Source organism: Zonotrichia albicollis, chromosome 2 (assembly GCF_047830755.1).
Source record: "Zonotrichia albicollis isolate bZonAlb1 chromosome 2, bZonAlb1.hap1, whole genome shotgun sequence".
In the NCBI taxonomy this organism is placed as follows: domain Eukaryota; kingdom Metazoa; phylum Chordata; class Aves; order Passeriformes; family Passerellidae; genus Zonotrichia; species Zonotrichia albicollis.
Genome location: NC_133820.1, coordinates 66,145,458 through 66,168,215, shown reverse-complemented (window position 1 = coordinate 66,168,215; position 22,758 = coordinate 66,145,458). Strand labels below are relative to the sequence as shown.

Sequence of the window (22,758 nt, the reverse complement as noted above, 5' to 3'; positions counted from 1 at the left end):
CCAGCAACTGCAGGCATCACTCCATGCACCGTGAGAATGGAAATGTTTTACTGATAATAGGCAGCTCCCTGAAGAGAAGCAACCCAAAATAGGCAGGACAATTATCAAGCAGGTTAGTAAGAGCCGTTTTTGTTGTCTCTCTCTGAGTGGTCAGTAAAGAACCAGGAGAAGTCAGATTCCATGTTTTTCTTTCACATTTGCCAGTTTTAACATAAAATGTGGTAGCTGGTAAACATGAATTCTTTCTCCTTGGATAATTTGATCTTTTGCCTCTACTCTTCCCACCTACCCAACCTTCCACTGTCCTTGTAACACAGCCAGTCTGTATTAAGACACATTTAAAGGACTGGGGAAAGAAAAGAAGAGGTGGCTCCCCAGCCTTGCCTACCACTTCCAAGCTAAACTTCAAAGACCACTTCCCCTATGCCCCCTGAGAATAGTTAAGTAATATACACAGGTGTGGCTATTTGCAGGGGCAAAGGGAGTTCATTTGGATCCTCTGAGGAACTTTGAATCAATCAATCCCTTCTTACAGAGTAGCTGATCTATGATGTGGGATCTAAATACGAGAGGAAAAATATCATACTGAAGCAGGGGCTGCACAGAAGTTGCAAAGAGGCCCACTGCCAGCCTGTTGGGCACAGGGTGGCTTCTTTTGGGTATCTAGATTCAAAAAGCCTGTATGAAGCCCTTCAGCAACTTGCAGACACTTGATGTGTCCCCGGTGTAAGTATTGCTTGCAGTGGGTCCACCTTTGAGATGGCTCATCAATAATACTGAAGAAAGTAAGACAAAAATATTTAAACTCTTATCTACTCATGTTCTTAAAACAACCTGGAAAGTCTTCACAAAGGTGAGATTTCAGCCAGGTCAGAAAATCACTGAGACGTAGGCACAGGTGGTCACGGATGGTGAAATGAGTTTGCAGCTTGGCAAGGTGTTTGCAGTAATCTGCAAAGTCAAATGACAATTTCCAGGCTAAGATACCTGTTAAACTCACAAAGCTTGCAAGGCAGCTCAGTCTGTGCTCAGATGAACATGGAAATTTTTTATTCCTGTGCCCTGAATGTGGCAGAATGTGTGCCTTTGGCCCAAGGTGGGCAAAACACGGAGATGCTAGCTGTATTTTTCTCTGTGACCTCCAGGTCAGGCAGGAGGGAGTGAAACTAGGTTAACTGAAACAGAAGGAAATATTCATGTGAACCCTGGTGAACTGGAACAGCTGAGTTGTACAGGTCTGTAATCTGAGCATCAGCACAAAATGAAAGGGACAGCCAGAGTGGCAAGGACTGAGGCAGCCAGCATTCCTCTTGTGAATTTTTTTTTTCTAAAACCATTATTCACAGAAAGCATCTCAAGGAAACTGTGGTAGTTACAGAAACACACAGGCCAAAGTTACAGATCAGATAGCTGCCAGAGCTGGCATCAAGCTTAGGTCACTGCACTTGTGAGTCAAAACACTCAGCAAGGACTTCATGGAGAATCTTCAACATATCCACTGGGGCTAAGCAGATACAGCAGGAACATCCAGAAAAAATTGCTGCAGTGGAAATGAGCTGCAATCTATCATCTATAATTCTCCCTGCATAAAAAGAAATCCAATTGTCTGAAAACATGAGGCAGCAGAAACTGAGTTGATATTTCAATTTAATTCTCTTCAGTTCACCTTATTGACTTCAACAGTATGCAGAACACTATCTTTTATCACTCAAGTGTCACAGTTCTTCATTTTTTGCATAGTCAATATGGTTATGGTTATTGATGTGCTTATGAAATATGCACTTAGATTTCTTCACAGTTTGCCTGGATATGTGCCTGTGGATATCAAAAATTGTTCTGGGGTGTCTGGGTGCGGTTTTGGGCAAAAATTGAGGTGGTTTCAAGGGGAAATAGGTAGGCCACCCTCACAAAACCAACCTTCACAAGGTCACAGACCTCTTTGCAAAGTTCACTGCTGTTGTGGACCTTACAATGTCATTATATTTTCCCAGAAGTGCTCTGTTTATTCCATTTCATTGGCGCATCCTGGCAGAAGTGATTATGTTTTCTCCTCGCTCTACATGAACAGACAATTTTTTTTTTCTGAAAATGGTCGCTGTGCAGAGACCAGGCTTTGCTTTCTGCCTTTCCTGAGCCTGTGGGTCAGCTCACAGCACCTTAGCTACTGCCACAACATCTGCAGAATGTCCATCAGTCAAAGACGACACCCACCCCAGAGAGCTGCGTTCCCTTTTTGCCAGAATTGAGCTGCTTGTCCCAAACTATAGAGATGCTGGGGATTGCCTGGCTTTTCCCACTGTTTTTCTCTTCTCCTGAGTCAGTCTCCTGATGGTTTGGAACACGAGGGAGGATGCTCACAAGGCCTCAGCAGCGCTCGCCCCCGAGATCGGCTCCTTTTGCCGATCAGTTTCACCGCTAGATGGGAGCCTCGACCTCCGGAGTCTCCGCGCCTGACTCCCGGCTGCACACACGAGCTTCCCCGGGACGCGGATCTTTACCTGCACTAATAACAATATTCTCTGGGCTAAGACATTTCTTCAGCTCGTACACGGAAGGTATAAAAATGTACAAACCTCCCAGGTGCGGTGGTATTCTTAGACAAAACTGCAGAGAGTGCTACAGCTGTATCTGTACAGGTGATATGAAGATAGATAGGATTGGCCATGGATAAAAGAAGGGAAGAGAATGAAATGAAGATAGGATTGGCCATGGATAAAAAAAGGGAAGAGAACAAAATGACTGCTTCCCTCCAGTCTCAGCACAGGAGGTAATCCCTGGTGGTTCCCAGCTGGGCTTGCACTAAGGTCCCCAGGGCAGCCCTGAGTTCCCAGGGCATAACATAAACAGGAGCTGTACACTCCATTTTCCTCACAACGTTTCTGTCTGCAAGCACCACAAAAACCAAGAGTGAGTTTTCACTGGTTGCTATAAGAAATTACTCGCAAAATGTTTCTCATGAATGAATATTTTTTATGTCTTATTTCCGAGAAGCGAAATGTGAATTTTTATGTTACGGATTCAAGGTGCTTAGGATGCATGGCTCTCAAGGGAATATTCTCTAACTGAGGAAGTAGCTCTCAGTAATGGGATATGAACTGCTGAATACTCACAATTATGAACTCAGAATTTGCTTCTGCAGAAAACTCATGCTGGCTCTTTGCCAATATCAATGAGATCAATGGCAGATATTCCTGCTCTCTAATGCCAAGCCAGATGCTGAGAACTCCACTGCTTTAGAAGGCAGCAAATTCATTTCAGTACTTGGAGAGAGCAAACAGAAAACCTGGTTTATAGAAATTTGCTTAGAGAATCAGAAGACCATTTGTGAGAAGAATTTCTGATGCTCATGCATCATTAGTCCTTACTTTATAACCCCACAGAAAGTTCCTTGTTTCTTGCTCTTCCTTATTTTTTTAATAGAAGTGCAGGTATCTGACATAATCTTGCTATATTTCAACTGTTTCCACACATAGTGCCACAGCTATAATTTCTGTAGTGGTGCTGAATTCAGCATTATGTGCTGAATTCAGAATTAGAATTAGCATTCAGTTTACATTAGATGTTATGCATCTACATCTGTGCAGGAACATCAGATAGTGAAAGGTCTCACCCCCACCTCTGAGGGCAACATGGATTACATCCACCTAAATAAATTCTCTTTTTCCCCCAGAATATCTGAGTTTACCTTTTAAGCCAGCTGGAAAGACTGTGCTGTTGCCTTGATTGTGATGTGCACTGTTTAGTGGGGCTCCAGAGGGTACAAGCCAAAATTGTCAAAAAGCACATAGCCAGTGTGGGCTATCACAATCTGGTCATGATTGCACAGGGACATGGTCCTGTTCCATCCAACAGTCCAGGCACATCTCTTAAAGGCTGGGCCCTGAGCTGGTATGGACAAGATAATTCAAGGGATTTACTCACATTCACTGAAGTCAAGGATTTGGTACACACTAGCACATATAGGTACAGGTTAGGGAAAAAAAACCACTATGGATTTGTTTTTGTTATAAAATAGCTGGAAATTTCCTATTGCCATTTGTAAATGGATTGTGTGTAACACAGAGAGCAGAATCAATACTCTTATAGGCTTCAAAAGCAGCTCTTTTCTCTTGGGTGGCAGCTCTTCCCTCTAGAGCTCTGCCTGGGATAAGAATTGTGCTGTCATTGCTCTAGATGTAATTAATCCCTTCTGTTCATTTAAGTCAATATTTTTTATAGTGCTGCTTGGTTTTATTGGTTGTCTTTTTTGGGTATTGGGGCAGAAGGGGGAAGAAATACCATCTCTGTGAAGCAATTGCACTTTGATAGGCAATACTGTTGCTCATTGCAGGAAGAGGGATGCCTTATGTTTATGAGCTAGACCCCCCCATGTAGCAGCTCTTGCTGTGGGATAAACTATTTAAAGTTTACAGATAGTGCATCTAACACTCCAAAAACTTTACTTTCCCTGGAAAAATTGTTTGGTTTATGTAAAAAGAGATTACACTGAAGATAATTATAACTGAAATGGATGAAAAATCTTGGACTTGGTCATGGTTTTGTTGCCTACACATTCCCATTCATTCCCTGGGTTACAACATGGTCCCACAGCAGTTGGAGCTTATGGCTAAGCTTGACAGAACTTGAGCACTACAGGACAATAGTCTGAACTGATAATATCCAGCTCATATACACATTTTATATGGTAACAAGGAAAGGAAGAAGCTATAGCTGAATGGAAGAAAAAAAAGAAAACACAAAACATCAACTGATAGCAACTGTGAGTAGGTGCACTATCTGAAAACACTCTGAATTAATATCTGAAATGAAACACATATCAGATTGCCAGTCTCTATAAGAACTGTCAATTACTCTCAAAGCCATTTGGGGGAAAAAGCAAAAGGCTCATTCTCAGCAGTATCAGTACTGATTGATGGATGATGCCACTATTGCATCACTGCCTGTTGTGGCAGGAATTGTGTTCATCGAATGGAAAACTGTAAATAATAAATATATACTGAGCTTCTATATACAACACCTTTTTTGTCATACTAATCATTTTCAGTTTTCTGTGATTTGCAGATGGCTGAGATTTTGCAAGTGGAAAATCCACACAGACAGAGTCGAAGCTGCTATATGTGAAGAGATGAGAATGCCAGTCTGATAACTATAACTTTAATCCAGAATTGATTTCAGTTTTATTTTAATCTATAGTTATAAGACAGTCATGTGAACATTCATTTAATGGGCCAAATTGCTGATTTTTTCATCTTTTTATAAGCCAACTGCTGCCTAGACATGCACCAGATTCTGTAGATTCACAATCTGCTCCTTAATCTAATTACTAATAAAGGTATCTGCAGAAAACTTTTTTGGATTGCTGAGTTTTACAAAGTTTAATGTTGTTTTACCAGCCAGAGATATAAGTTAAAGGCTTCACTGGTTCCAATGTCTGATACAATTAGGTTAATGGCATGAAGCCACTGGAGTGTGGGGATGCAGGCAGACTGCTCTGTGCCCAGGAGTCAGAGCCATGGTCATATTTGCCCTTGCTGTCAAAGAGAAGAGAATAGCAATGACAACAGTAGCTAGAAGGATCTTTCTAGAAATAAAAACTGGCAGGCTCTCCTTGTTCTCTCATGCCCATAGGCAGCTGTCCTACAAAGTGCTCACACTTCCTAGAAATTTCAGCAGGCTTTTCTGGGCATGGGCAGAGAATTTTTCAGAAAACAAAATAAAACAAAACACCACAAAAACAACAACAACAAAAACCACGAAAAATAAAACATAAAGAAACCAACTCCCCCCCCAAAAAAAACCCCACACCCACACTAAAAAAACCCAATCCCATAGAAACCATCTGGTCTAATGAAAGATGTGTAATGCTGTGCTCACCATGTCTGAGTCTTTCCTTATGTAGGCAATAGCATGAGAACATTAGAAGAGATCACAATGAGGCCTCTCTCAGTGAGAACTCATCTCAAATGACTTTCACACCCCTGGAAAAGTCCCTAACTTGTTAAACTTCTTGCAGCAGCTTCCTAAGTAAGGGGGTTTTCTCCCCCATTTTATTTCCCAACTCATCTCCTCCATTTTAATGAAGTTTTTTCTTAGTTTCTATCCCCCTGCTTCCAAGCTGTGTTCTAATTCAGCTGTAACCACTTCAGTATTGGAATGACTGGCTAATTGTCATCCTTGACCACTTTTCTGGCTATATAATGGCTTATCTCACTAACCATGCACATTTGGGACTAAGATCAAAGACACCAAGTTCAATGTCACAGATATCTGTGACATATCTGTGCACTCCTACCATAAAGGTTTCTCTTTCACAGAGGTGTAAGGGAGCTTCTGCCTTGAACTACACCCTCTGACATGTGGTCCTGCCTGTGTATTAAATGGGAATTATTACAAAGTGTTACTGAGAAAGAGCCTGAGGGGTATATGTACATATATATATATATATATATATATATATATGTAGGTATATATACATATAGACACATACATATATGCACATACATATATACACATACATATATACACATACATATATACATGTGTGTGTATGTATGTATGTGTATGTACACATGAAGCCTATCACCCTGAGTGCAGTCAGATTTCAGCTACTTATAGACTGCTTCTAGATTTTTCTCTTTTCCACAAGTTAAAAAGAAATTACTCTCAGCCATAATCCTGTTCTTGTGCAATGCAGAAAAGGAGATGACCAGGAGGGAATGGAAAACAGATAGCAGATTGGGGGGAATGTTCTCCTTCTCATTAGTGAGATGAATGATCACCATGTGACCACTCATGCAAGGGTCAGACTCTGCTTTTTCACTGGCACTGAAGGCCAGATTATTCAGAATGTTAGGGATAAGCATGAAAAAATTTCAAACAGAGCATTAAAGGAGCAAGAGATAACTAGAGAGAACCCCTTAATGTAAACCTGTCCTGGTTTCAGCTTGAAAATAATTAATTATGTTCACAGAAATGCTGTGAAGATGAAGGAAGGTAAATGGATATTATACGGCTCAGGTCCCTCAGCAGTCTGTGTTCACAAGGCACTGAACTCAGTTTTATAAACCTTGTTCCAGATGCCCTATTGTACGACTCCAGCCAGCAGGATTTGGGACCTAAGCTCCCACATGGCCTGGGAGTGTCCCCACCAGCTGTGGAATCTCAGAACTGTGCTCCACTCCTTCATGTAGGCATACCTTACACCCATGGGTGACATGGGTGAAAAGGTGTTAGACAACACCTTGTGGTTCTGTCAGCACCACTTTTTGTCAGGATTGAAAGTCACATCAAGGACACTTGATTGTGGAGTGGGAAAGGAATCACTTGATAGCTTTTTAGTAGTCAGGCTTTGAATCCCACTGAAAAAAGCTAGAATGGATTTCTAATTCTCTAAAAGTAGCCCCTTTCTTCTCATGCCCAAGTGTAACTTCAAAGCATCACTTAAAGAGCTATATTCTTACAAAACGTCACTTGAGCTGCTGGAACTCAAATGCCTCCAGAAGATGTGAGGCGTGTGACTTCTACAGATCTTGGTGTAAAACCAAATTCAGATTAACACCAGTAGCACCTCATCACACAACATCTGCCTTCTTTAGGGCTGTTTTCCATGTCCCAAAACACCCTGCTAAAACAGGCCAGCTGACCCCTGAATATAAATTAAAGCTCATGTAATCCCATGACGTGTATGTGTATGTACAAGGGTTTGTAGCATTCCAACAAACTGCTTGTTTGGTCACTGTCATCTAGAATTACATTAATTTTCTGGTTCAGGGCACAAAATCCACCTTGCAGGTACATACATGGGGTACTGGTTTCACTAACTCTAAGTAGTGATATCAGTTGTTTAAGATGCCACCTACTCCCCAAAAGTGTGCTGCCTATTACTTGGAACAGAGCAAATCCCTCTGTAGATGACTCAGAAGACCTATTCATTTTCCCTGGCTTTGAAGGAAGTCCAAAGGGATATATGTCACATCCTGGGTGTCTAAACTTCATCAGATGGACTGCTTGCCCACGAATCTTCAGTTCAGGGCATGAGGCAGGCAGCCCACAGCCAAGGGTCCAGCTGCAGCAGCCACAGCAATACCCCATCCCCTGTTCCCTGGGCAGGGCACTCGGGATCAGGGGAGCTCCTTTCTGTGCAGGGGATTTTTGCCAAGCTGCGGTGCAGAAGAGTGAGGGCTGGACTTCAGACAGTTCTTAATTGAATGGAAAAGAAAAGAAAGCCAAGTTGTAACTGAGGAGCAGTTGTAAAATTAGTTCAAATAACAGTGTGATGCATGTCATGGAAAGGTTTCCTCTTATAACCACATCTGTACAAATAGTGAGAAAAGTGAATAGCTATATCTCTTGTTATAGACTAAGTAAATATTCTGCTAATGTAGATGCTGTGGAAAGCTGAGGTGTTTTGTTCAAATAAAGGTATCAGATTAGCAGCAGGATTCATAGTCTTTTAGATTTCACTAACATATGCACAACAACAAAGACAACATTCTTACAACTCTTCCTGTCTTCTTAGTACTGTGTAAATTTTACCTACCTGTTGTTGCAAGGCATCCCTGAACTGGTAATAGTTAGCGTTGATGCCATGATTTATAGAAGGTTGACTAATTTTTTTATTATATTATAGCATTATTAAGAAACTCATTGTTTTTTAGACAGTTACCATGTACTTGGACTTAATTGGTCTACTAATTCAAATACTATCACCATTGGCTAATTAAGAAACTACTCTTTGGTAAACAAAATTTCTGTAACACATTTCACATGCTCATAACAACAGGTGTAGCAAGTTAAGATAAGAATTGTTTCTCATTCTATTCTCTGATCTTCTCACAGACTTTTCCCCAGGACAATGTCTGGGAAAGCTGTTTCTCTCTGGGGCCAGAGAGCTGCTGCCACACCTACCCCTTCAACAAAGCCATTAACCCTTTCAACACCCTGGCAAGATCAAACTTTACCCAGGCACCTGCTCTGTGGGAAGGTTGGCTTCCCTATGTCCAGCCTTTTGCCTCCCCTGCAAGGTGGATAGATATGCCTGTGCTCTTTTGTCACTCACAATAGAAGAGAAGCTACAGCAGATAAACCGCTATATAGACACTGGATAGTAAACCACTGCTATTTTTTATTGGCTGGTGAAATATTCCAGAGCCCACACTTGGCTCCCTGAGCCACCTACAACACTTTCCACAATTAGTCACAAGCTACACTATGAGCTCCCACCATTATCAGCCATTAAAATTCTTCCTTACTTACAGAATGTTTAAACACATGTTATTATATCATGGCTGATATAATCGAGGGTGACAATGTGGGTGGGGAGGTGAATAACTTTTTTGGTCCATTTACTTCTTCCACTGCCCAAAAACTTTGCCAAAAACACAGGAAAGGAAGCAATCACTCAAACAATCCAATAAACATTTTCTTCATGTGGGTGATCTCATGATACTGCAACCACAGTAACTATAGTAGTTACTAAATGAAACTTTTCTTCCTCAGATAAATGATCTTATCCCACAAGAAATGTTTATCTAGCAGAAGTAGGCAGTAGTTACATTCACTGCAGTTTATAGGAAATATTATAAGGGTCCTTCAAGAGTAAGAAATTTTTAAGTATCTGTAGAGAGTACTGTCATAAGCCTGGACAGTTTCCCTATCACCCATGTGTAGGCTTCTTTTTAAATTATTATGAGACACCATGCAATGTAAATCACCCTGAAGGTGCCTGTCTTTCTCCATTAACTAAGGCAGGCAGATGTCCAGGTCTGCTTAGTTCCTTCACTTAAGAGTGCTCAGAAGATGTCTATTATTAAGCAAAATTCTTTCTGTCCAATACCTCTTCAGCAAGGTCACTGTATACCTTGAATACAAAATAGAGCTGCACACACATCTTGTGCAGAGAATGGCTCCCTGCTTTCACAGACAGAAAATTTCTTCTCTTTCAAATCTGCTTTCAGACAAGTAATTTCCTTTAAATGTTCTCCTAATGTAGACTACTCTTCTATCTTGTGCTTGTCCTCTGGGCTGGTGATTCATGCCTCTCTCATTTTTACCTAGAAGTTGGCACTATTTGGTTGTTTGCACCAAACCCACCTGTCTCTCTCGTGTGCCCAGCACAGACTTGTGTAGAGGGACAATGGAAGAAGAAGGTGGCATAACGTTTGCTGATGGAAGTACAGATTGTCCTCTGCTCCAGCTCTGCCTTATACTAAATATTCTCCAAACTTCAGCCAGCTTTATGAGGACAACATGCAGATTGTGGAGCTCATAGTAAGAAGTATTTCTGATGTGCCTTCCTGAGAGCACCAAGAGAAGCAGTGGAGTTTTGAGGAAGATGAACAAATAGGGTGGAAACACTGAAGATGAGATAAAGGAGGTCAAGGTGTGTCAGTTTAAAAAAAACATACTTGTTAAAAAAGTAATCTCCTTAGGGCCACAACTCAAAATTAATGACAGAAGATGGCAATCTATATTTAAATTGGAGAAGACAGAGGAATGGTGTAACCTTGGATGGTATAAGAGCATTCTTTGCTTTTCAATCAGCCACTCCATCCCTTTCTCACATGCTCAAGAGCTTCCTTATCCTCTGCAACCAACATTTGAACTAATGGCTCATATATAGAGCAATAAAAGAGTTTCAGATTTCGAAGACTACTGAGCATCTGCATTGTCTGTGGACAGTAAGCACTGAACATCCAATCAGCTAAGATCAACTAAGCACAGATGTAGACACCTAACTTTCAATAGATGAGACTGAAAGTGATTGTCTAAATGTAGGATGAGATTTTATTTGATAAATCCCAGATGAGTAAACTTGGCATCTTTATCATCACTCCATGAACAGAATTGCTGAAGAGTATTTATGGGAGAAACTTCTGGAAAAGCTGAAATAACTTGTAAAACTTATTTTCACATCCTTTAAGCAAAGACAAGTGCTTAAAATTATCTACTTGAGTTTTTCCTTTGGCAGACTTGGAATAAAATATTTATAAATTATTTGACATTTTTAGTCTTAAGAAAAACTTAAGACTTTTTGTAGTCTTCATATCTATAGCATTATCATGGAAAATAGATGGAAAAAGAACTATTTATTTTCTGGACAGATAAAACTAATGGATAGTGTTGCCTTAGAGTTAAGATCAATGCTGCATTTTCAGACAATGAACATAACTCTTCCACCGGTTTCATGAAACTCTATTTTGTCCAGAATCCATATCTAAACCATTTAATGTAAGTCACACCCCATTTCTTTGACTATAAGCAACATTCCTCAGACAGGGACATGCTGATCAGCTTCCTTGAATATCAAGTTAAAGAAAGAATATGAATTTATTCCCTATTCTCCACGGAGTGGCATTTTTTTCCATGCTGACATGCTGTGATGAGCACTTTATGATGGATAGCAGACTGGCTGTAATACCACTTGATCCTTCATAAATTAAGAGGCAAGAGGCAGCAGCCTATCGTGTAACTCCATTACTGGGATTTGGATTAGGAGTGTCTTGCACATGTTATTGTCCTTCTTTTAGCTGCCTCATGCTAGGTGCCTTGAGAATAACTTTTGGAAACCTTTTCCCAAGCTATCCTTTTACTGCCCATCTGGCTCTCTGAAAGGATCTATTTGCCACTGAGCTTCATGGGCCCAAGTCTGGGTAAAATCCAGCAAATGGCAGAGAAAAGGAGTACTTTTAGAAAGAACCGTTTCAATTTCATGTCCATCTGCATTGCAGGATCTGATCCTGACTAATAAAGTAAATGCTTTTATTTGCATCATTATTTCTAAGTTCACCTGTGAAGACTTTACCTGTTATACTCTGGCAGTGTCTGTTCTCACAGGAGATCTGTTGCAGTGGGTATAGCAGTGGGCACAATTACAGTCAGAACTTTCCCTTTCAGCTTTGAGAGCTGCTGTGTTTGAAAAGCTTGAATGCAGTTTGCATTTTCCTGGGCTAAGGAGGCTTCCTATGATTTTGGAGGCTTCCTATGGGTTATGGGTTTTTTGTGTCAGCACACCCCTCCCAGCCTGGGTCACACAGCCCCTGCACACCCAGCAGACCAGCCATGTGAAACTTTATAGGAGCCAGTAAAATAGCTGGTGAGCTGGGAAATGAGAGTTTAGCCCTCCTCCTCCCCTCCCCACAGCAGAGGAGCCAGACTGGCACTGTTGTTGCAGCTGTGGCCCGAGGGAAACCAGGCAGAGGGCCAGTGGGACTAGCAGGGCTGTGCAGAGCCAATCCTGTAGCAGGAGGGAGAGAGGACACATTTCAATCTCACTGTCATGAACAGGGCCTTCTTCTTCCTGACAGACAGAACATTTAAATACAGATGGGCTTCCTTCCACTCTGATTTGTGCACCAAACAGCTTGGAGCTGAGAGGTGCAATCGGCAGCTTTGATAGTTGGATGTTGCCTCTGATGTGTTTTCTGTGGTGGTCTGTGTACAGGATGATACCTATAAAACACTGGATAGCTATAAAACACAGTTCCTGGCAGCAGCACTAGTGTGGAGGTTTTGGCACATTCACCAAGAGGTTTTGCTACGTCAAAACCCCTGACTGAGGTACATCAGAGCTGAGGACAGCAGCAGCCATTAGATTCTCCATCACCTACTCAGTGCTGAATTCCAAGGGGAGTGAAATCACAGAGTAACTGCTACCAAGGCAGCTTTCTTGTTTCACTAAGATTTTTTTCCTCACTACTAGCTATGTGATGCCCCTAGAATGCTGCTAGAATGAGTAGTAATCATAAAATCATTTTCTCTTAGCCAAACCACTGGACAATAAAAAGTGGGATAAGTTCTGATGCACTTTGTACACTCTTTTGTTCCCTGCCCTTGTAACATATCAAAGTTGCATCTGGAGATAAATCACGGAAACATCATTAGAGGTCTGTCCTGTCCTTATGCTTTTCTTAAATATCTGCTTCTGGCTACTGGATGAGATAGATGCTGGGCTAGATGGATCTGGGAAATGACCTGGTAAAACTATTCCAATAGTCTAATGAAAGAAGATTGCAGGGCAGCTAGAGAATCCAGGAGGCACTGCAGTTTGAAGGAAAGGCACTCATGTGTTTCAGTGATGGGCAGCCATCCAAAGCACTAAGGCAGATGGAAGGCAATAAACTCTGGAGATAAGCAGATGGCTCTCAGGCTACAGAATGAGTTTACAACCAATACTAATGGTCTTGGGCTTTTTATGAACTTCTTGCAAAATGCCAGAGCCAGCTATTACATGTCTGAGTTTCTTAAACATCAAAGATACTTTTTAAAGTTGATTTACACAAGCCAAAAAAAAACCCTTATGTAATTTTCAGTTAAAACTTGCAGACCACAAAAATAGCATCCAAATTTCTTTCCTAATAATCCTTTCTGCCTAATGAATTTTCAGGCCAAGTTTCTGCCCTTTATACTTTTATTTGGCCCAGTTACAATTCTGCAAATCTTTCAGTGCAGTTTGAGAACAGCAGCTGAAGTAAAATTGAATCTAGGCTGCTGGGATCCTCTCCTCTGCCTTGGAGGAGCCATCCACTGACAACTACGCTGTTCTGTCCCTCTCTTTCGTCTTGCTGCTGGACTTGGTGCAAGAAGTTGAGTCTATCTGGGAAAGTAATATTTCTGAAGATGAACCATTTCTTTCTTTTGCTAGGCTGGTTTTCAGTTAGAACAGCTCCTTAAGATTCTCCAGGTGGTGTGGAGATGAGGAGGTGCCCATGCACAGCCAGGGACAGGAGAGAAGGGCAGATGTGCCTCCTGCCTTTAGCTGTGCTAGCTGCTGAGTGGCTCTGCTGCACAAGAATGAGAGCTCCTGGCTCTGTGGGTCCCTGGATGATGCAGCTTGCAGGTTTAGTTGAGACCTTTAACATGATCCATAAACTCTCAGAAAAGACCAACCTGGTACAAATGGATGAACCAGAAAATTGGGTAATTTTACATTCTTTCGGTGATTTACCGGCTCTGATGAGACATTAAAAAACTGCCTGGCCAGTATTTTGGGGCAGAGTGTTTCTATTTAATGTCCCAATGATTTTCTTCCTGTTGTTCCTGTACAAGACTCTGCTTTCATTCCTTGCCAGGTTTTGATAGAATCATTGAATGCTTAGGGTTGGAAAGGAACTTAAAGATCATTTAGTTCCAATCCCTCTGCCATGGACAAGGACAACTTCCACTCCACCAGATTGTGCAAGCCCCATCCAACCCAGCCCTGAACATTTCATCATTGCCTCCTAATGTTCTCAGCACAGGTAGAGACTTCATATATTCAAGGCTGCTCTCACCATGAGAGAAGGGATAGAGCAGTCACAGCCTCAGCTTAACAAGGGGAGGGGAAGGGAAGGCTGCACAAAGCCACTGGACACAGGAGCTCCTACACTAGGCAGAGCAAGTGGGACTTTAACATCTCCCTCTACACCAGTAAACCTACTCCAGCTTACAGATGTCAGAAGTGGAAATGGAATCAAATATCTTCTCACAAAAATTGCTTACATTTTATTTCAGTGGTCTACTTCACTCTGTTTACCATTGTTTATATCATCCATAAAACAGGCATTCTTGATGTTGGTTTGATACATCAGTGGCTAAAATTCACAGCTACTGGATGAAAAGTTTTAGTAAAAACATTTAAACCTAGTAGAACCATCTGACTGCCAATCTTATGATTAAAAATTTGTATCACAGGTAATTCAAAACTTTTTTTTTTAAATGTGGTAGAACTATTAGGAAATCAAATCTCCCTTGGAGATCCAACAGTGTTTTAAATGTAGCTGCTTTCCAGAGTAAAACTTTTTACTGTCATGACCAGCTGCAAAGGAAAAAAACCTGGAGATCATTTTCAGTTTCAGAAGAGTCTACATGTAAAAGCTGCTGTAGTATTTACAGCTGCTACCATAGGGTCTTAATCTTTCCTCTTTGAGCATCAATGGGTGCAGGACTGGCCCTTGAAAATAAATGTTTTCTCTGCCTTGTAAAGCACACTATTTCATGAAAAAACTTCATTTAATAGGAGTTGTCATGGTTACCAATATAGGAGTGCTTTTCTGAATATAATGATCATTCACTGAGTATATGTGAAGCATTCAGGACACTCACCAGAAGCCAGAACTGTCTCACTGACCTCATAAAAGTGGCAGCAAGTCCATTGTCTGCTTTCCTGGTATACTTTTCACACATGTGACACCCCATGACCCTGGCTAGCACTTCTCCAAATGTGTCAACTGAAACATTTCCACTGTGCTTTAGTGGATGTACATTCTTAACATTCCATCAGCAGGGAAACAAGGCAAACACCCAAGCATCACCAGACTCATACTCTAGCTCAAGCACTGCCTCCCTACCTCAGCAAGTCCAGGAAGACAGCTCCCTACTCTGTCAGCCAGCACAGATCAGAGTAGTCTCTGGCCAAGTGGGATAAGAGTACCTGGAAATATGCAAAATTTTAGGCCTCTACCAATCCACTGATATCTTGAAAGCAGCTCTCTAGTCCTAGAGAAAGTAGAGATGGCTTTGTTTGGATTGTGCTGGTGCTCTCCCTTCTTGCAGAACAGCAAAGAAGAGGTGCAGTGTAACACTACCAGAGAAAGGGGAATTCAAGTGCATGACCTCCACCTGCCTTCACACGACTGCAGCACGCAGCCCTTGTACCAAGCTTCCCACCTTCAGGGCTGCCCAAGCTGCTGCTAAGCCCTTCTAAGTCCCTCACACCAGTAAGGGCTGCGTCCAAGTTTGCAGCAAAGGCTCCCCTCTGATGCTTTATCTGGGATGTCAGGACTGGTCAGTGCACTCACAGAGGCTGGGGACTGATCCAGCATTGCCTGGCACAGAGCCACTGCCCCAAAGTCCAGTCCTGGGTGCTGATCCTGGCACCACTGATTGCATCCCCTGGAAAGGTCTGAATGGGATCGTTGCAATGTAAGAGCAAGATTAATTCCTAATGTCCATAAAACAGAGTCACCTTGACTCTACTTCCCCTGGAAAGGGCTTTTCATCACCCACACTGATCAAGCCTCCAACCAGAAGCCTGAACAGCGATGGGGTGCAGCTCTGCTTCCCCTTGTACCCCCACAGAGTTCTGGGCTTTAGGATGATACTGAAAAGAATTCCAAATAGTCGAGTTTTTATAGCAGTTGTTACTGAGTGCTAAAGTTTTCCATAAAAAACATTAATATACTAGAATTCAAGTGAAAAAGAGCAATTTGCTTATAAAATGAGCATTTGTTGTACTGTACCATGAACTTGGGTAGGAGTGTGTGTGTGCTACAGTTTTCAAATGAAACTTAAAAGAGTGGGACCTGGGAACCAAGCTCCCTTAAACCTCACTGAAAACCCTCACCTTGGTGCTTTGAAGAAATAGCTTTTTATTGCATAGTTGTATTTTACCTCAAAATTGTATAATTTTAGGAGGTTGGGTGTCTGGCTTGAGACCTACCACAAATGAAACTGACCTTATCATAACCTTTAAAAATCCAAACAACCCAACAGTCTATGTGAGAAACTGCCACAACTATTTTGGCAACATTTACCAGTCTAAAAGTCAGCCTTTTAGGGCTGACCTAGCATGAAGAGAGAACCACATGCCAAGCCATAATTTTCCTCCTCCTTCCAAAACTGCAATTGTCTTTTTTTTTTTTTTTTAACCACAACCCCATGTCTTAAGTCCAGCAGTGAATGCTAACAAAGCCTTGACCTGCAGAGGGCTAATTTCCACAGGGACCATTAAAAGAGAAAAACTTTTCTATAAATGCCAGATTCTGTAAACTGAGAAGTTCACCACTGAAATACCTAGAGTAGTGTGGAAAGTGCCAGGAATGGAATCCAGAACCCCTTATTAGAGGGTGAGATTCTGCCTCCAGAGTCAGGTAGCAGAGGGTGGAGACAGCAATTTGAAAGGTTGTAGTTGGGAATAAAAAATCCCATCGTTTGGCATCTTTGCTATTTCTTTGTCTATGGTACTGAATCCTCTGCTAAGTTAGGTTCTTTTTCTCTCAAAAGATAAGAGGGCTCTCTAATTTATAGCATAATGCCAGAAGGAACTTCAGTAGTATTGGTCCCCTTTTGCTTTGGAATTGCACAGGAAAACAGAGAGATCCCAAATGCTCCATGAAAAGAAAATAACTGAGAGCTTTTTCCCTCAGCAGAACACCTCTATCACCAGAAATTCAGTCACATGAAAAGCGACACATTTTTCTCCTCTCTCCCTGCCCTGCTACACTCTTTTGCTTACATTCCATCCTCCCAGCTGGTGCAGGAAAGTTGATATCCCAGCAGACAGAACTCAGGGAACAGAAAAGATATTGAAATTTGAATCCAAGTGTGGATTCGTCAGGGAAATGGATGCTTTTGCTTCCCCTTCTTTCAGTCCCCGTATGATTCGGCGGGGTTCATCTTTCAGCTTGCCAACCTGCCTTTCCTCAGCTGGAGGCTGCAGCTGCTGCTCTCCTGCACCGTGCTCTCAGCTACTGAGGCCACTGTGCGATGAAGGAGGATCTGCTGCCTGCATTTGCTTCGGTGGGGACAGAGATTATAGCAGATGGAGGGTGCAGTTAGGTGGTGCTTCACTCTGCTGATGCAAGCTAAAATGGTTAACCTTGGGCAATTTGCACACAGAGCCCCAGATACATGGGAAGTTTCCTTTGGAAGGTAGATACCCCCTAATTACCACTGTGCAGGACTTACCATGATAATAGATTTGAAGATAGTCATAAAACCAGGTTTTACATCCTCTCTTAAGTACCTTAGATCCTATTTTAGATCTCTATCTGGGCAAGTAGGAGCAAGTAAACTTCCTGCAGAACTAATGTTCATTTCACATCCTCAGGGTTTGGTTTTGAGAACAGAGTGCTATACTTTTTTGGCATCTTTGCAGATCCAAAGTCTCCTGATACTTTTGTGTCTGGGTCCTTGTCACCACTGCTATTAAATGAAAGGCTTGAAACTTGAGGAAATTTAACTTAAAAGTATTTTTACCATTATCTTTGTCTTTAAACTGATATCACAGCATCACAAGTATAATAAAGTAATTAAAATGTCTCTTTTTTCAAGAAATAGTAGAGAGGACCTAATGTGAAGTACAGGTAACAAAGAAAATCTAAGTCAGGGGCAGGAGTTAACACCTCATTCATTAAAACCTTTTAAAATGCTTGGAATTTAATACAGAGAGGTCTCCTTTTCACCATAATTATGTGAAAGACCAGAAGAAAACAGAGTTAAATGGAGCAAATATATAAATAAGAGAACCTACAGTTTGCGGTAGCTTTACTTACTATCTTAATTATATATTTCCTTTGAATGTTTCTTTTTTCCCTCCCTGGGACAGATGGAATAAATTAATCTTAAATGCAGCATAAAATCTATTCCAGATCCCCTCATATGCCAGTGTTTAAACAAAACTAACTAGAATAATAAAAGTCAGAAATGGAAAAGATCTATTAGCTGACCACCTAAAATTTTATGTACAGAAATGTATCAATTTAACTAAACCTATTTCTAAATATTTAAGGAGGTTTGGTTACACCTTGAATCAGTTCAATGGTGGCTAGAGTCAGTTTATTTCACTTTGAAACCACTCTTTAAAGCAAATAAAAGTGACCTGCTTTTCAGCACAGTTGCACTAGCTAAATAAATGCATGTGTGCAGGCTAAGAATCGGAGAGACAAGCACGTCTCTCTAATCCTGGTAACAGAGACTACCAACACTTTTGTGAGGCCCAGGGCTGTCCGTGGCCATTGCAGTGATGCAGAATAAAACACCCAAAACAGAGCCCTGAGTTGGGAATCAAGAATTGTTGTCTCAGTTTTGCCTCTGTCCAGCCTTGGGGGAATTCCCTAATGACACTGAATATCTGAAAATATTAATGCCTCCTACCTGAATGTGGTGATTCAGATTTTAGCAGGCTGGGAAGTAGACAAGCACAGCATTTCAGTCCTAAAAGAAATGGTATAAATTTCATTTTGTGAGTAAATAGTTTTGGATGGCAGTTTACCAGTCACAGAGCATGGAATAGGTTGTTTCCATATGTTCTGAATTACTGTGTAGGTGCCTGCACAGGACTGTTCTGTATGAGCCCCATTAATAGCATTTTGTCCAAACTAGCTTTTAACAACTTGCTGGGGGGAGAATGGAAGAGAGATTATTAAGGGGGCTTATTCCATACCTAAATCCTTATATTTATGGGAATGTTAATGTGAAAACCTCCACATAAAATGAGAAATCATTTATCTGCTTTCAAATTGACAGGCATGCAACCCATGCATGCATGCAACCAGACAGTCAAAACAGATCAAACACCAAATTTCCTACACCACTTTTTTTTTTTTTCCTAATTGTGGATGAATAGTAAAAGCTAAAAGTTTCCTCTAAAAATCTCTGAAGACACTCAGTGGGTTGACCTTCTATGCTGCTGAGAGGCCACAGGACAGCACATGTGTTCAGTGTCTCTCCAAGGTGGAGCAATGGGAATTCTCCAGTTTCATAATAAGCACTTTGGGGTTTGGTACTGACTTGTTGTTCCTACAACAGGGCAACACTACCTTGACAGCTCCTCCCAAGGTGTTCTCCTTTCCTTTTATTTCACAAGAGTCCTATCTACACCCAGATTATTTCAGAGAATTGAGACCACATGCTATTGGAGACAACAGCAGCATGAACTACACCCAGCCTGTTAAACAATGCTAGGTGCCACTATTAATTTGTGCTGCTAGATACAACTTGAGAGACCACTGGCAGGCTTGACATAAAGGACAGCAGTGCTATGCAATGTAGAGATGGATATAAAAGCACTGGTGGCAAACCAAACCAGTTTAGCATTTCTTAGACCAACAGAAGGTTAGTTTGTGTGGTATATTTTTATATTCTGGTCAGTTTTATGTCTTTTAATGACAAGATTTCCACTATTTTTCTTCTTTCTTGTAAGACATAAATAAGAAAAGGCCTAAGAAAAGATTTTTTTTTTTAATTAAAAAACCTTTTTTATTACTTTCAACTACTTTCTCCAAGAGCCTACAGCTCATAGAAATCTGGTGATTGTTGGAGATTTTCCAAAAGAAAATTCCAACTCATCAAAGCACCTTCCACAAAATATTAAAGGAAGGAGCCTCCAGTTATGGGGTAGATTTAATTGTCCCACAATATCTGCATTGTGGGGAACACAGAGCACCCCATTCCAATTTTATGCTTGAACCTTTGAACCTGATTCAGAAGAGACAAAGAGCTGGTCTCTAGAGAGCTGAGCTAACAAATCAGTTCTGCCCCCTCCTCTTGTAAAATCTGCCACAGACTGAATGGACTCAGTAGATTAAGGGAAGACTCTTTTTTTCTTCTTTTTTTCTTTTTTCTTTTTTTTTTTTTTTTTTTTTTTTTTGGCAGGGCGAGATCTTGGTTCACACCTACATGGGTGGATATTTGTATTTCTGTAAGTGATGGTGAAAGAGATTGGTGTTCACTTCCAAGTACAAAACAGACAACAGGAGCACACCCACAACTTTTCCCTTCACTCTCATTTCATAGACACCACCATTCAGCTTTCCTACATCAGCATTTCCTCACAGGCAGCATTCAAAATGCTTCTAACCCTCCTTTTGCATCGTTACAGAAATTCTCATCAAGCTGGAAACCACCCTGTTTCTGTGCGTAATTTCAAAGTTATTGCATTCAGTGTAATGAACAAGTGCCAGACAGCACTGAGGGAGGCTGGAGAAAGCTCAGCACAGTAAGATACTTCAAATAAAAGGCTGTAACAGCGGATGTTCCAAGACCGGATGGATAGCGAGAACGTCGACACATCCAACAATCTCTCTTAACTCCCACTGGACATGGGGCGCTGCACCTCTAGCCCAGGGAGCGCTGAAGTGTCACCGTGAAGGTGCTGAGTGCTTTGGGAGCCAGCAGCCCGCGGGGCACAGGCTATGCCCGGGGGCCGGACATCCCGTGCCCGCAGTGTCCCAGCTCTGGGCACAGCCCGTGCCCGCGGTGTCTGTCCCGGCTCCGGGCGCTGCAGGGAGCGGGCGCGGCGGGCGGTGCCTCCCGCGGCGCGGGGCGGGGGCCGGGCCGGGCCGGCGGAGCGGGCGCTGCTCTCGCCGCTCTCTCTGTCGCTGCTCTCTCTGTCGCGGCTCTCGCTGCCGCTCAGGGCGGGCGGCAGAGGCGGCAGCGCCGCTCTGGGAGCGGCGCCAGCCCCGCCGCCGCAACCATGGAGAAGCAGCCCGGCGGCGAGGAGGAGTGCGCGGACTCGGGAGCGGAGACAGGCGGGTGAGTGCGGGCGGCTCTGCCGGGCTCTGGCGCGGCTCCCCCGGCCCCAGGGGTTGCACTTGTTGCCGGCGGCCGCCCCGAGCGCGTCCCGGCAGCGGCGGGGCTGGGGCTGGGCTGGGGCGGCGGCTTCGTGTCCCGGGCAGAGCTTCCCTCCGGCAGCATCCCGCCCAGTGCCGAGTCTCCTTGCCTTTCCTGCCCTCCTGGGACCCGGTCCGGCTTGACCCTCGGGGAGGCATCACCCTACTCCGACTGCCCCGGGAGTTCGCGTTCCCCTTCGGTGAAGCAGACTCCGCCGGGATCTACACACGGGGAGGGAGCCGCGGACAGGTCGTGGCTGCGGGCTTTAAGTTTGAGCTCCAAAGCACGGGGCGATGGCTCGGCGGTGCGGCCCGCGTCCGGCTGTATACCAATCCTGTATCCCGGGATAGTGCGGCTGAGGATGGTCTGGGAGCGTGTCCAGGACCCATCCTCTCCTTCTGGCGGTGACACCCAGACAACATCGGGCAGAGAGAGCTGACTCCTCAGAAGGACCATTGAGAGCCTTCTACAAAAGCAAGTTTGATTTGCAGGCACTCAGAAAGTGGGTCGCTGTTGTCATGATTCTCGTTGTGGTACTCTCCATGCTAGCCTGTGAACTGCTGTAAACTTTGCTGGGAGTGTCATCTCAGTCAAGGAGACATTTTTCCCCCTGATTTCATGACCGCCCTGCCACAGGTGTGCTGCTTGTAAGCTGCATGACTTCTCCTAAGCTAATGGAGCTGCGAGGATGATCCATGGGATCTCCCATTCAGCTCACACCTTCAGCCCATCTCTGTGGGAAAGGGAAGTGCTTTCAAACCTGTCCTACATGCCACTGCTTTGGGATCTTGTCAGGAATGGCAGTGAGCCATTGCTCCTCCTGGGGCTCCAGAAGGGCAAAAGGAGGTTGCATACTGCTGCTAAGGCTGTTCTTTCCCGACTCTTCCTTCTCCTCACTCCTTGCTCCTCCAGCTGTTTCTCTCCAAGCTCCTTGCCTGGTGCATCTCCTTTGGCCTCTAGTCTGACTCTTGCAAAACTGTAAATCTAATTCTTTGCACAGTGGTGTCAGGTGCACCACACCAAAACTGGACTAGCAATATTACAAATATAAATCTAAAATGTGAAAATGGCATACAGTAATCTTTTTCATACATCCAGCTAGTAATTAAAATAACTTTTTAATCTCTTCTGTAGTCTGAGAAGTTAAGGACTTTTCCCATCACCTTGTATTGTAGGCACACCTAACAGTAAAAGCTTTAAAATATTTTATGTGACATAAGTTCAAAGGAAAAAATCCAGGCTTCTTTTCCAGATATAGGTTAGTCCCCATTAGGGATGTGGGTAAAAGGAAGACAAAGTAATCCGTGGACTCATGCCTGGTTCAAAGCTCAAAAACCCCTTGATTGGTCAAGTCACTCTTAATTTGCTGTGTTTATCTGGAATGGAAAAACCTGGGTTTCCTTGGGACGGGCACTTGGAAGGATTTGACCCAGCTGGTGACATTAGCCT

General features: G+C 42.8%; 1 protein-coding gene and 1 long non-coding RNA gene across 2 annotated transcripts in view; both read left to right on the top strand.

Moving 5' to 3' along the window:
• LOC141728210 (uncharacterized) overlaps positions 1-22,758 on the top strand; it is a 584,197-nt gene that overhangs the window by 336,294 nt on the left and 225,145 nt on the right. The gene's annotated exons all lie outside the window — the stretch shown is intronic.
• The window catches only part of FAM124A (family with sequence similarity 124 member A), a 42,888-nt gene continuing 40,675 nt past the window's right edge, over positions 20,546-22,758 (top strand). Inside the window, exon 1 of the mRNA XM_014264026.3 lies at positions 20,546-21,231. Coding sequence (XP_014119501.2) covers positions 21,173-21,231 — 59 coding nt within the window. The 5' untranslated portion in view covers positions 20,546-21,172. The remainder of the gene's footprint in view (positions 21,232-22,758) is intronic.